We start from the raw sequence: 12371 nt of genomic DNA, 5'->3' as shown, positions 1-12371 counted from the left end.
CATAAATTTTTTTTTATTTTTTTCATTTTGGGGACAACAATGTCTCGTGTTGTATTATAGGGTAAATATTACTTTACATCATCTCTAAAATTTACTAAAACTCTCTCTCACAATATTTTCCGGGATTATTTTCTGTTTTCTCACACTTTCTCGGAAAATAAAATATGAAAACAATATTTTGAAACTATTTTTGTTTGCCATGTTCGTGTTCAACTCCCAAGATTATAACATTATCTCTATGAAAAAATACAAAGTAATTGGGAGCAACAAAACAAACATTTTTGAACATATTTCTTTACACAAAATTAATTAAAAAAAAACAACACTAAGAAGAAAATGAATGTATCTCTCTCTCTTTCTTTTTCATTTTTTTTTTTAATAAACTTCTTAAAAAAAAAAGTTTCCTTTTCCCATTTTCTTTCATTTTGTTCTGGTAAAATGGTAAAGAAACTCCTACAAAGGAAAAATAAATAAAAAATATTAATTTTAATTTACAGTTTTGCTGACGCGATTATTATATCCATAATAAGAAAGATACCACCTAACAAACTTCCTCAACCCGGTTTGTAAATCGGTTGTGGGTTTGTACCCGAGTTCTCTTCGGGCCAAGCTGATATTAGCATGAGTAAACGGAACGTCGCCGTTTCCAGGCATATCCACAATATTCCTCTTCGCTTTAACCTTCAAATGTCTTTCAAGAATGTCCACAAGCGTTGGTACAGTAACAGGTGACGTGTTCCCCAAGTTAAAGATCCTATACGGGGCGGGTCCTTTCTTCTTTCCACCCGACCCGGTACTTTTCGCAGAAGTATCCAACGACCCGAGACAACCCTTAACAATATCATCAATGTAAGTAAAATCTCGGGCCAAGTCAACCCGGTTCTTGCCCCGATAGACCGTAATGGGTTTACCTTGAAGAATATTACGGGTGAAAGAGAAGTAAGCCATGTCGGGTCGACCCCATGGCCCGTAAACAGTGAAGAATCTCAACCCTGTAATGGACAAACCGTAAATGTGATTGTAAGTATGAGTGATTTCCTCACCGGCTTTCTTCGTCGCCGCGTAGAGACTTGCCGGAGAATCAGTCCGATCCAATTCAGAGAAAGGAACCTTGTCGTTTAGTCCGTACACAGAGCTAGATGAAGCCCAAACAATCGATGGTTGAGGATTGGCCATTTTACATGCCTCGAGAAGCGTGACGAGTCCAGCTATGTTGCTGTGGACGTAAGATTGGGGATTTTCCATGGCGTAGCGGACCCCAGCTTGAGCAGCCAAGTGCATCACGTGTGTAAACGCAACCACATCGAAAAGCTTATCCAAAAGCTTAGCGTCGTTAATATCTCCCTCAACGATGAAGACCCCATGGTCATTAAGCATTGATTTTCTAGCTTTTTTCAACGATGGGTCGTAATAGTTGTTGAAATTATCAAGACCCACGACGCCATCTCCGCGTTTTTTCAGAGCAAGAGAAACATGGGTACCGACAAAACCAGCGGCGCCGGTAACGAGCACAGACATACCTCCAGAACGATGGATCTTAGCCGAGTTACGCACTTGCTTTTCCCACTGGATTCCACCCCACGACGCTGAGAAATAACGGCTACCTGAATCGACGAAGCTCTGAAAACTCAAATACGACGCCGTTAAAGCTATCAAGAACAAAGCCCAGAGAAACATCGTGCTAGTCGATGCGAAACAACGGTGAAACTGACGATTCATGGTGTTTCCCCGATCGATCTTGAACTTCCCCGGCGTCGATGGAAATAGCTCCTCTTGTAGAGACGGCATTTTGTTGTACATATATGTGTATATATTTGTAATGAAGTTTTTATCTCAGGGACTGTTGAATAATTTACAGAAAGATCAAGCACTGTTTTGATATTTTTCGTATAAATAAATTTCAAAGGAAGAAGGTAAAGAAAAGGGTACAGATGCAGAGAAAATTATTTTTGGAGGTGTGATTAAAAATTTTCTGCACCTGCCATTTGATTGATGATGAGAGAGGGTTATATATAGTGGTCACCCACATAGAAGCGACAAATTATACGCGTGAACGCGTTTAAGGACGGCCTCTGTAACAGAGGGTAAAATCGTCATTTCATTAAAAGTCTCTCTCTCTTTGGAAATAAATGGGACCAAATTTTTTTCATTCTTTATGACATAATAATTAATGGGACCAAAATTAACACGTTGGGATAGTTAAAAAGTGAAAAGAAATGGAAATTAATGGATTTCTTTTATTTTTATTGGGTAAAAAAGTAAATCAAAAAGTTCAAAAAATGAGGAATGTGTGGGTCTAGTTGGTGTTACGCGCTTTAGTTGGTATTTTTCTAAATTACGAGTGGGTTTTTAGGAATTTTCTTAATTATGAATGTTCTATTCGTTTTGGGTTTTGACTGATTTTATTTTTTTAGTGTTAATTAATTATTATGATTTGAATAATTTGACAGATTTTATTTCATTATTTTTTTCATACAAACATGTGGTGCCGAATACCCAATATACTCATTGTTTGTTTTGAAAAATACTTAATTGTGGGTTTGATTTTGTATCACTAAAAAAATCTACTACTACTACAGTAACAGGACTACTCTCTTCTATAATCTTCTAAGTGTAAAAAAAATTAAAATAAAAAATGATAAAGAAAGAAAAGGATAAGTTTAAGAAAAGAATCACTACCTTGAACCGGGAGAATCGGTCACGACTAAGTGAAGAAGTTACAAAGAAAACTATATTTGGAGAAACGGATAAAACCAGCGTAACCGGTGGACACGGCTGTTGGTCTTCCTTTAGCTATTAGTTTTTTTTATTGTTTTTATTTATAAAAAAAAATATATTTCTTTTTTTTTTTTTTGAGGGGAATTGGACGGTGCTTTTTTATAATTTGACTGTTTTTATTTTATTTTATTTTTTTCTCTAATTATCAGAGTGCCAAATGACGGTGGTGGGACCCACAATATATTTATTTTAATTATTAATTAATAAATATAATAATAATAATTAAGAAGCTATATATGGGTTAGATTGGCTGGCAACTCTCATGCGAGCATGATCCATCCATTCCTCTATTATCTCACTCTATTTTGGTACACTCTTCCTTCGTAGAACTTTCTTCTATTTTTTTCTTAATTATTATTATTATTATTATTTTAATTAAATATTTAGGTATTAATTAACATTCTCATGTTTATTCGTGTTAATATATTAGCTTGTGATTATACATTTTGTCTCTAATAATGAAAATTAAGCATGTGCGGATGCATATAAGTTAAGTTAGTGGGTGTTAAATAATATTTATATATAGGTACAAAATATGCTTAGTGTATTAACTTCTAGATTTAACAAAATGGGGTTTTTTTTAATATTATTTATGCATAACATGTTCTAAAACTAATTCAAACGTTAGTTGAATGAACATGTATTCATTTTCAAATTGTAAAAAATCTAATAATTAAATTTGTTATACTATTGAATTATTAATATTTAGAAGTGTCAAAAATTCTTAATGTTGCTTGAAATTTGACAATTAGATGTGCATCATGTTTTGACCAATGACATTATATGGTTGGTGTTTGAATATGAGTAATAATAATATTCAACAAAAATTATAATGTTATTAGAATTGAAGAAATTAAGGTGGCGTTTGGTAACACTTTTTTAATTAGTTTTTTGTTTTTAAAAGTGGAAAAGTGAAAATATTTTTCAAAAACATGTTCTATAAAACTGTTTTTATTTTTTAATTTTATAATTAGAAATCAAAATTTTAAAAACAAAAAAAATCACTTTCAATATTTTTTTAAACAGTTTTTTTTCTTAATCAATCTTTTAGATTACGACTAGACCCGGACCCAAATCCCCTCCCTACGACCCTGCGCTAAACCCGGCTTTTAACTTGAACCTGAATCCGACCCCGGACCTAGGCCCGACTTAAATAAAATCAAAAAATAAAAATAAAAATGAACTTTACAGAACACACTTTTGTTTTCTGTTTTTAAAATTGAAAAACAAAAGTGGTTATAGAACGTATTTTTGTTTTTCAAAGATAAATTTTTTAAAAACAAAAATTTTACTTTCATTTTGTGATTAAAAAATTAAAAAACAAAAGTGTTACCAAACGGCACCTAAGTGTTGGAGAAAACAATAATAATATTTTCTCACATAGGAATCATTGCTTATTATTAGGGAAACCTTTGCTCAAAAAGATCTCTATATAACACTAAAAAATTATAAATGGAAAGCCAAGTGCAAGTAGTTATTAGTTGTAAGATTGAAGATACGTATACTATTTAATGAGTATCTTACGACTTAAAATGAATGCTTCTATTAATAAGTAGGTAAGGTCGTAGGGGCTCATTTTTTTTGGATAAAAAATAGAAACTTTCATTGTTTTCTTAAGTTAATTATGTCCCTTTATTTTTATTTTGTTTTAATGAATATATATAATACGTGTGTACAAATTACGATTAAATGTGCATAATTATAATAATTGAATATTAAACAATCAAACAATTAGTAATGATAAAATTATCAAATCGATAACAACAATCAGATGAAGAAAAATAACTATGTCTTCTTGCACTAGATTCGGCTCGCATAAGAAAGCATAACTATGTCTTGGTGGAGAGTGACTCAGAAACGGTTATCAAAGCGCTGAAAGAGCTTCACTATATTTGGAATCTTGATAATTATGTCTCTGTCTGTAATCAACTCTCTAAGTGTTTTTTATCTTTGTACTTTTTTTTTTTCTAGAGTTTGTAATATTGCTGCCCATAATGTGGCTAAATGGGTCTTGACCCAAAATATTACAGGTTTTGTAGAGGTATCCTCGATACCAAAAACTATCATTTGTAATGACCGTGAGGTGTAATTTTTCGATCTATCTAACGTTTTATTTTTCAAGAAAGAAGAAAAATAAATAAGACCTAACACTAATATAAAGAAAAATCTTATCTTATTACTAAATAAATAAGGTAATATTATTCTTTCTTAAAAAAATATAATATCTTATATATCTTATCTTGTAAAAATTGATATTTATAAAAAAAAATTAATCTTATAGTCTTAACTTAAGGAAATTTAGAAAGAATCCAACAAGAGATTCATATTATTGGAATTCTCAATTATTAGTTGAAATATTTTTTCAAAGGTGACAAAATAGTCCCACTTTTGGCATCAGATATATAAATCCTTGGACCTCACCAACTTACCCCCACCACACACACTTACAACCAACGCTCTTGGTTCCACCATTAGACTCAAGGGTTAAAGAGTTCGGCTCAAATTTGAGGAAATAAAACTATATATTTTTTTTTATTTGATGCCTTTGATTTTTATCTTCTTTTTAAAAATTTATTATGTTTACATCTTTTTTCAATTATTCTACCAATTTTAACCATATCACTTCACGATAGTTTTTATTTTTCTCTAATTAAAATTTTACCTCAACTTTCTCACAAACTTACACATCCATCTATAAAAGAATACAAATATGATATATTTGAAATTATGTCTTAGTTACATGTGTGAGGACAATTTGGGTACAATACTCATAAAAAAAGGTATATTTGAATTAAATTTTATTTAAAAGTTAAATTGGTTAATGTATAAAAAAAAATGTATTCTTCGACTTCTCCCCTTAATATTCTTTGCTTCGTTTGTGCAAAGAAACCTCTTTTGTAGACTTCCTATTGTTTTGGCATCCAAGAAAGTATTTTAGTTTTTTATTTTTTTTTTTTTTTTTATTTTTTATCATCACATACGTTATAGCTATTTAAGATTACTTATAAATTTTCAAATATTTTTAAATAATTTACAGTGCCAAACACAAAATTTGAACAACTACTTATATGACACATATAAAAAAATATTTTTTTTTTGGCATTGTATTTACTTGAACTTTTCTTAAAATTTGCAAGTGGTCCTAAATAGCTATACTTTAAGAGTTTTTTAAAAAAATACTTGATTTTAGGCAAAAATTTATAATTTTACTGCCACACGAAATTTTTTACAAAAATACTGTTTTTCTTTATAAAACAACCGTAAAACAAAAAAACAGAATAATTAAAAATAATAGTAGAACAACTAAAAAATAAACATAAAACAACAATGAAAACAACAATGAAAACTTAACACAGTACACAATATAAAAAATACATAGTACTTTTGAAAAAAATTCTGCCCCATAGTAAAAAAGAAAAAAAGTGGAAAATTTTAGTATGTAGTGTAAAAACTCCTATAATGTATGCCATCATTAAAAAAAATTAGATTAAAAAAAATTTACATTGAGAGGTAAATTTCTCAACACACAACCCTACTATGTAGGCCATATTGCCCTTTACATAAGAAACAATGGGCATTTTGGCCCATTAAAAAAAAAAAGGAAAACTTTCCAAGAGGGTTTGGAAACTTGGACTTTTCAGTTTTGTGGCTATACATCCATAACAATGGGCCGAAGGAACTATTTGATCTAAACACCCAAAAAGGAGGGTCTATTGGTTTGGTATGTTTCTTGTTTATTTATACCAACTTTTTAATTTATATACATAGAATAAAAAATAATTAAAAAATACATTTAATAAATTTATGCATACCTATACCTAGGGCCGGCCCAAGCATTTTGGGGGCCTTGTGCGAAATTTTAAAATTGCGCCCTTTAAAAAAAAAAACCATGTACATTAAAACTACAATTCTATTAGTAGCTTTTTTTTTTTTTAATTGCTTCATAAATTTTCAATTAATTTTTTTTTTATTTATGTATAAATAATAGGAAAAAAAGAAAAAAAAAATAGGCCTTTTTTTTTAAAAAAAAAAAAAAATGGGCCTTAGAAAAATGGGGGCCTTGTGCAATGGCCCAAGCTACCCAATGCTTGGGCCGGCCCTGCCTATACCGATATTAAGCCAACAGAGTAAGGTAATATTGATGCCGCGTTATTTGATAAGGAGGAAATGCATGATTTTGGTAGGGTTGTTTGAAATCACCACAGTCGGTTGTGGTTGGGATTTCAGACTGCGAGTTGGGCGAGTTCTTCTAGAGATTGCTGAAGTTGTGACTCTCAAGGAAGTGCTTTCATGGTTGAAGCGTGATTTCCTAGGTATTAACATTATCGAATCTGATTGTCTGGTATTGGTACAAGCTGTTAGAAAATTGAATATTTTGTCATCCACTTTTGGTAGCATCGTGAGGATTGTAAACAACTTTTATTGTCTTTTATAGTTATGTTTCTTTACGTTTTGTCAAACGATCTGCTAATCGAGCTACTCATCTTATGGCTAGAACGTCTCGTTTATATGCTGATTGTTTTTTTTAGAGTCTAATCTCCCTTTTGATTTTGTTGACATTGTTAAGGCTGAGTTGTTCTAGTTGAATGAAATTTATAGTTAAAAAAAACCAACACAATATACATACAAAGAACTGAATATTTCCTACAAAAATTGAAAAAAATCATGTTGCTTACCTGTAGCAACAACATCAAAACAACATTATTTTGTAAATAACAAAAAAATAATATTCCGTATTTTTTTTAAAAAAAAAATTGAAATCCATAAAGAATAAATAAAAAAAATACTAAATCCGTAAAGATATAGTTTTTTTTTTGTTATTTTTATATATTTATGAAATAATCCCTGAATATAAAATGCCACTAAAATACGTTATTTTGAAAATTAATCTTTATAAAAATATGAAAATAAGAATATGGGAAGCAAAATTCTATTAAAATGTGAATCAACATGCACAATGTTAAAAATATCATATTTACCAAACTTATGGAAAAGAAAAAACAAAAATAATATTTCATATGATTTCCTCTAAAAATCTTAAACAAATTTAGGAATGAAAGCAATAACATTAAATAGGGAAAAGTTGAAGAATATCATCTTTTTCTATACATTAACCATATTTATCTTTAAATAAAATTTAATTCAAATATGCTTATTTTTATGAGTATTGTCCCTAAATTATCCTCATATACTCACATAACTAAGACTTAATTTCAAACATAATAGATTTGTGTTCTTTGTAAATGGATGTGTAGGTTTGTAGGAAAGTTGAGGCAAAATTTTAATTAAAGAAGAATGAAAACTATTGTGAAGTGATAGGGGTAAAATTGATAGAATGATTGAAAAAAGAGGTAAATATAATAGATTTTAAAAGAGAGAGTAAAAATTAAAGAAATCAAGTTAAAAGAGGTATGTAGTGTAATTTTCTCATGGATCATCAAAACACCACTGCCATACATCCCATGAGTCCCTGTTTCTATCCAACAATTCAACTGAGAGGTAAGATTGACCCAAGCCCTACCTTGGCAAAAAAATGGTTTTTACAAAGATATTGAATTTTAAGCAAAAATTTACAATTTTACTGTTACACGGAATATTTTTACAAAAATACTATCTTTTTATAAAACAACCGTAAAACAACAAAATAGAACAATTAAAACAACAGTGGAACAACTAAAAAACAAATGTGGAACAACAGTGAAAACTTAACACAGTATAAAGTATAAAAAATACACAATATTTTTGAAAAAAAAAACACAATATCTTTGACAAATTCTGCCCCACAATGAAAAAGAAAAAAAGTTAAAAATTTCAATATGTGGTATAAAAACTCAAAAAAAAAAAGAGTTTTTCTTTTAACAATTTTTTTTTTTTTTTTTTTTTTTTTTTTTTTTTTGTATAGATAGTGATAAAAATCTATAATATGGTATTTGAAAAATAATTACACATCATTCTAAATAAATCTAAAATATAACATTTTTGAAAACAATTTAGTGCATGTTTGGCATCATAACTAAAAAACTATTTTTTATTTTTAAAAATAGAAAATTGTTTTTTGAAAACAATTTGGCTTGTTTGGCCTTGTTTTTTAAAAACAGTTTTCAGAAAATAATGTTACAAAAAACAAGAATTTTTAAAACAACAAAATGTTGTTTTTAGTTTTAAAAACCTTAAAAAACACTAACCAAACATGATTTGTTTTTAAAAACTTCAAAAACTATTTTTTGTTCTCATTTCTAAAAATAATTTTTTGAAACAATACCAAACATGCTCTTAGGTTTTCTTTTGTTCTTCTTTACACAGAAAATAATCGTGTTTATTTAATAAATAATGGCAAAATTTTAAAATATAGTAATTTTGAAAATAAGTTAGAAATTTTTTTTATGATAATTACGTAAAGCACTATTTTTGTAAATATTTTATATCTTTACGTTCAAAGATTTTTTTTTTTAATTTTTACAGTATTTTATAAAAATAATACAAAAATAACAAGAAAATTTCATAAAAGTAACTTCAAAACAACAAAACAAAATAACATATAAATAACAAAAAATCAACTAGCGTACAACATACAAATACATCAAAAGACCGTATTTTTTGTAAATAAAATTATAAAAAATTATAAAAAAATTTAAAATTTCATACAACTGTATTTCTGTATATTTGTGAAATAATTCCAATATTTTTTTTTTTCTATAGAAACTTTTCGACGAGAGTAGAGGGCCTTGGCGGCAACCCATGTCACCAAATCCACTACAAGAAAAGTAACTTTGCGCATTTCACAAATTGCACTGGCAAAGAGGTCAAAGTTTTACCAGCATACATTTGCAGTGGCTAAAATCTAACTTTTACCAGTGCATTTACGCACTAGGAAAAGTCATTTTTGCTAGCGCTTTCATTTTATGCTGGCAAAAGTTCTAATACCAACATTGATTTGCCAACCTCCTTTTGCCAACACATCACAAGTAAATTCTATTTTACCAGCGGAATACTAACTTTTGCCAGCACAAAAATGTGTTGGCAAAAGTGACATTTCTTGTAGTGATCCTTGGGTTGGGGATATTTTTCCTTTTTGAGAATTTTTATTGGGAAATTTACACCCATTACTGATTTTTTCCAATTTCTTTCTTTTATACTGTTACACGCTGGAATCAACTTTTATACTGTTTTTTTTTTTTTTGGCAGTTTACTGCCTTGCAAACTTTATTATGTAATGGGCTGATACTTGCCACTTGTCACGATAGGGTTTTGCCACGTTTTTTTTTAAAACAATTTTTTTTTTTTTTTGGCAGATGCAAACTTTACATAAAATATATATATATATATATATTATAATCTTAAAAAACGTGTGTGGGGGGTTTTTCTTTTTTTTTTTAATTTTCTTTTAATTAAAATTATATTATATTTTAAAGGTATAAAGGTGTGATGTGACTTGTGTTGTCACTTTAGTGACATATATTTTTTTTTATTATTTTTTTAATTGAAATTGATGATAAAAATATGTCACCTAAAATATTTCAAACTTATTTCTTTCACTCTAATCTCTCTTCTCCATTATTCTCTCTTACTATTCATCATCTTCTTCATTTTTTTCACTCTCTACTTCCTCAAGTTCTCTCTATTTCTCTCCATCAACATATAACTTTTTTATTTTTTTTTCATGTTCAGTTCTTCTTCTTCATCTTCTTTTCTTTTCTTCTTCTTTTTTTTTTTTTTTAAATTTTTTTTTTTTTAATTTTTTGAAGTTCTTAGTTACGTTTTTTTTTAAAATATAAGAGTTAGTGTGGTTTTTTTTTGTTCTAATTTTCCAGATCTTTCTTGCAAATATAGTGCATTTAGTATTGAGGATGTGCACAACATAGTTAATTTTTGATCATTTTTTTCTTTTATTGTTTTATTTGTTTTAGTATTGTTTTACTGTTGTTTTTCATGATTTTTATTTTTTTTTCATGTTCAGTTCTTCTTCTTCATCTTCTTTTCTTTTCTTCTTCTTCTTCTTTTTTTTTTTAATTTTTTGAAGTTCTTAGTTACGTTTTTTTTTTTAAAATATAAGAGTTAGTGTGGGTTTTTTTGTGTTCTAATTTTCTAGAACTTTCTTGCAAATATAGTGCATTTAGTATTGGGGATGTGCACAACATAGTTAATTTTTTATCATTTTTTTCTTTTATTGTTTTATTTGTTTTAGTATTGTTTTATTATTTTACTGTTGTTTTTCATGATTTATTTATTTGATGCCGATTTCACTGCCCTTGCTCCATCTCGCTGGAATTAATAGGTATTTTCTGGGTGTTCTCGTGTTGTTGTGATGGTTATGTCTGTGAGTGTGGAAGATGGAGGCTATAAATACATTTCTTCTTCGTTCTCTTTGGCTATTTTTGTGGTTTTTTTCTTTTGGTTCTCCTATAAATATATTTGACGAGCTCACTCACAAGAGAGTTTTGAGGTGTGTGTTTCTTTTATATTTTTCTAAGTAGTTATATTTGCTTCATTTGTTTTTGTGTTGTTTCAGTGTTGTTTTAGTAGTTTTTTTTTTATAATTTTCTAGGAATAGACTTGCAAATATAGTTGATTTTGCATCTGGTGTTGAGGTTGTGCAGCAGATTGTTTGTTTTTTTTAATAATTTTTTTCTTTTGTTTTGTTTGATTGTTTTAGTGTTGTTTTACTGTTGTTTTGCCATGATTATTTATTGACGTCGATTTTACTGCTTTTGTTTATTCTTGCCGGATTTAATGGTTTTTTCTTGGTGATTTCCGTCTCCGGCGTCTCCCCACACACGAAGAAGGTTGTTTCCCGTGTGTTTTTCTGTTCACAGTATGAATGTTATGCTGTTGGGCTTGGGCAGTACAAAAGTAATGAAATTGGGCTGGGGCAGTAAAAATGTTGTTTTTGCCGTGTCCCAGTATAATTGTAAAGTTTTGGTCCAAAAGCAGTATTTTTGTAAAATTCCCATTTTTATTTTCATGATTGTTAAGGTACAAGTTTCTAAAAGTATGTTTTTTTTTTTTAAAAAAAATGTTTTTTATGGGGAAATTATAATATATAGATTAAAAATAAAGAAAAAAAGAACAGTATATGGCAATTAATTGTCCTTACCTGTTTTTCCTTTTTTTTTTCTTCATAAAATAACAATTTTTTTTATAATATTTACTTGATGAAAAAAAACTTATAATTTTTCTCACATAGTATAAAATCCTAACATTTGTAATTTCCTTTTATGACAAAAATGAGTAAAGTAATTAGACTAGCAATGCTATTCAATTTTAAATAATAATAATAGATAAATAACCTATTTATTAAACTCTTCAAAATACTATTAAGAATTTATTTATAAATAAAATTAAAGTCTAATTGTGTATCTTGACCCACCACAATAGAAGGTCAAAGAGATGAAATAAGAAAGAAAGAAAAAAAATAAGTATTAACGATTATTACAAAAACTTTTTTCTTCTATTTAATCTCCTATAATAAGTAGTGTTAATCCAAAAATATTTGTAAAATTTGTTGAGGATTAGCTGAAATGATAATTTTTTTTTTTTGTGTAAATATATTTTATATATAAAAATAACACATAAACTTACCTAATTGAGCAAAA

At 28.4% G+C, this 12371-nt stretch overlaps 1 protein-coding gene across 1 annotated transcript; it reads right to left on the bottom strand.

Moving 5' to 3' along the window:
* Nucleotides 1–257: 257 nt before the first annotated feature.
* LOC115694784 (UDP-glucuronate 4-epimerase 1) lies at nucleotides 258–2025 on the bottom strand. Its single transcript, XM_030621883.2, has one exon. It carries the CDS (start codon nucleotides 1798–1800, stop codon nucleotides 487–489), a length of 1314 nt encoding a protein of 437 aa, XP_030477743.1. The 5' UTR covers nucleotides 1801–2025; the 3' UTR covers nucleotides 258–486.
* Nucleotides 2026–12371: the final 10346 nt, after the last annotated feature.

Source organism: Cannabis sativa, chromosome 6, assembly GCF_029168945.1.
Source record: "Cannabis sativa cultivar Pink pepper isolate KNU-18-1 chromosome 6, ASM2916894v1, whole genome shotgun sequence".
NCBI classification, from domain to species: domain Eukaryota; kingdom Viridiplantae; phylum Streptophyta; class Magnoliopsida; order Rosales; family Cannabaceae; genus Cannabis; species Cannabis sativa.
Note: the sequence above shows the minus strand (reverse complement) of the source record. Positions and strands in the feature narration are given on the sequence as shown.